Consider the following 1,785-nt stretch of genomic DNA (forward strand, 5'->3'; position numbering starts at 1 on the left):
AGAAAAAATTATATTATTATATTATTTAAATACATGTATTTAAATAATGCATAAAAATTATATTAATTACTAGATTCAATTTCCATGATATGCAGCTATAAATAATTTATTATTTTATTCAGGTTTCGAATTAAGACTTTCCGAAAAATCGGTGGCAGTCTGAGGCGGGAATTAAAACTCTCTCCACCTGTCACGCGCACACTGTCTATACACCTGCTACATAATCACACTTCGCCCCGACATCTGCCTTTCAAGGTTTTATGTATCCGATCGGCAGACCCCTATCTAAGTAACCCCTCCCACGTATATAAATTTATATATATACATATGGTAATTTTCACATTTCTTAAAATTTTACTTCTTTTAAAAAATCAATTCAAAAATTATTTTGTAATTATTTTTTCAATTATTATTTTCTTATTCTTTTTTTTTCTACATATAGAGAGATGAAAGATTATAGAAGGAAAAAAAAGATAATATATACATATATTTTATATATAATTATATATACATATATATATATATATATATATATAATTATATATAAAATATATACATATATATATATATTTTTTTCTTCTATAATCTTTCATCTTTCTATATGTAAAAAAAAAAAATAAGAAAATAATAATTGAAAAAAAATATATATATATATATAATCACGCAAATATATTATTTATATATTTGCGTGATTATTATCTGTTACGCGGATATGCAATGTATAATCTTTTTATCGACATATCTGTACAATTATCGATCCATCGTGTATTAAAACCGATCGTTGATAATTATGTTTTATCGATGGTATTATTTCAAGAGTTTGCAAAATTTGCCGCGGAAAGGCGTTTACATTCTTGTCTTAGAAATTTGTGCTCTCTTCTCTTTACATTATAATTAATTAAAAATGGGTAACGCTGCAGCAAAAGTGGAAGCGCAGCCGGAAGAGAAAAAGAAATTAAAACCTTGCTGCGCCTGTCCTGAAACCAAGAAAGCGAGAGACTCATGGTGCGCGATATAATTCATAAATTAAGTATATATTATTATAGGTTAGAAATGTGGTCTTTTTATTTCATCATGTGCATTAAATAGGACTCTTATTCATATCTTGATGTTATTGCCAGTGATGTTATTGTCACGTGCTCTCTTTTCTAAAATATTATATCAAAAATTAATTTAAAAAGATTTATCTTTTTTTTCTTCTAAAGTATTATTCTATTTATGAAACTTTTTTATCATAGAATTACGTTTAATATGCTTTCAGTATCATAGAAAAGGGCGAGGAAAATTGTGGAGATCTTATAGAAGCGCATAAAACTTGTATGAGATCAATGGGATTTAATATTTAATTAAGATATAGGAGAGTAATAAATATTGTCACCAAAGATATCTTTGCTGTTAAAATGTTCTGCAACAAATCTCGAGATGGCTAAGATATCATATATACATGTTTTTAAGTATATATATGTGTTTCTGTAAATAATTTTCTTTCTAGAATTTACAGAGAATAAAAATGAATATTATGTTTCTGTGAAGTTGTAAGAATTCTGCATATTGTAGATAACTTGAAACAATTCTTATGAACTTATGAACAACTTTAAAGATTACAAAATAAATTGTTGTAATGATTAATCATAAGAAATAAAAATCATAATTATCCTTTCAATAGAATTCATCTGACTAAATATATCTCCTGTCCAAATTATTTTTTGTTTTATTAATTGACATATTCTAACTTTAATTTCTGCAAGCTTGTAATAGGATGAGAGCAAAAAGAGAAATCACATG

The 1,785-nt window shown here is 25.7% G+C and overlaps 1 protein-coding gene across 1 annotated transcript; it reads left to right on the top strand.

Annotated features, from left to right (window-relative positions):
- The first annotated feature begins 842 nt into the window (after positions 1 to 842).
- On the top strand, positions 843 to 1,629 carry LOC126848513 (cytochrome c oxidase copper chaperone). The gene is made up of 2 exons (XM_050589510.1): positions 843 to 1,005; positions 1,262 to 1,629. The coding sequence occupies exons 1-2, from the start codon at positions 905 to 907 to the stop codon at positions 1,344 to 1,346; spliced, it is 186 nt and encodes a 61-aa protein (XP_050445467.1). The 5' UTR covers positions 843 to 904; the 3' UTR covers positions 1,347 to 1,629.
- The last annotated feature ends 156 nt before the right edge of the window (positions 1,630 to 1,785 follow it).

Source organism: Cataglyphis hispanica, chromosome 3 (assembly GCF_021464435.1).
Source record: "Cataglyphis hispanica isolate Lineage 1 chromosome 3, ULB_Chis1_1.0, whole genome shotgun sequence".
Classification (NCBI taxonomy): Eukaryota; Metazoa; Arthropoda; class Insecta; order Hymenoptera; family Formicidae; genus Cataglyphis; species Cataglyphis hispanica.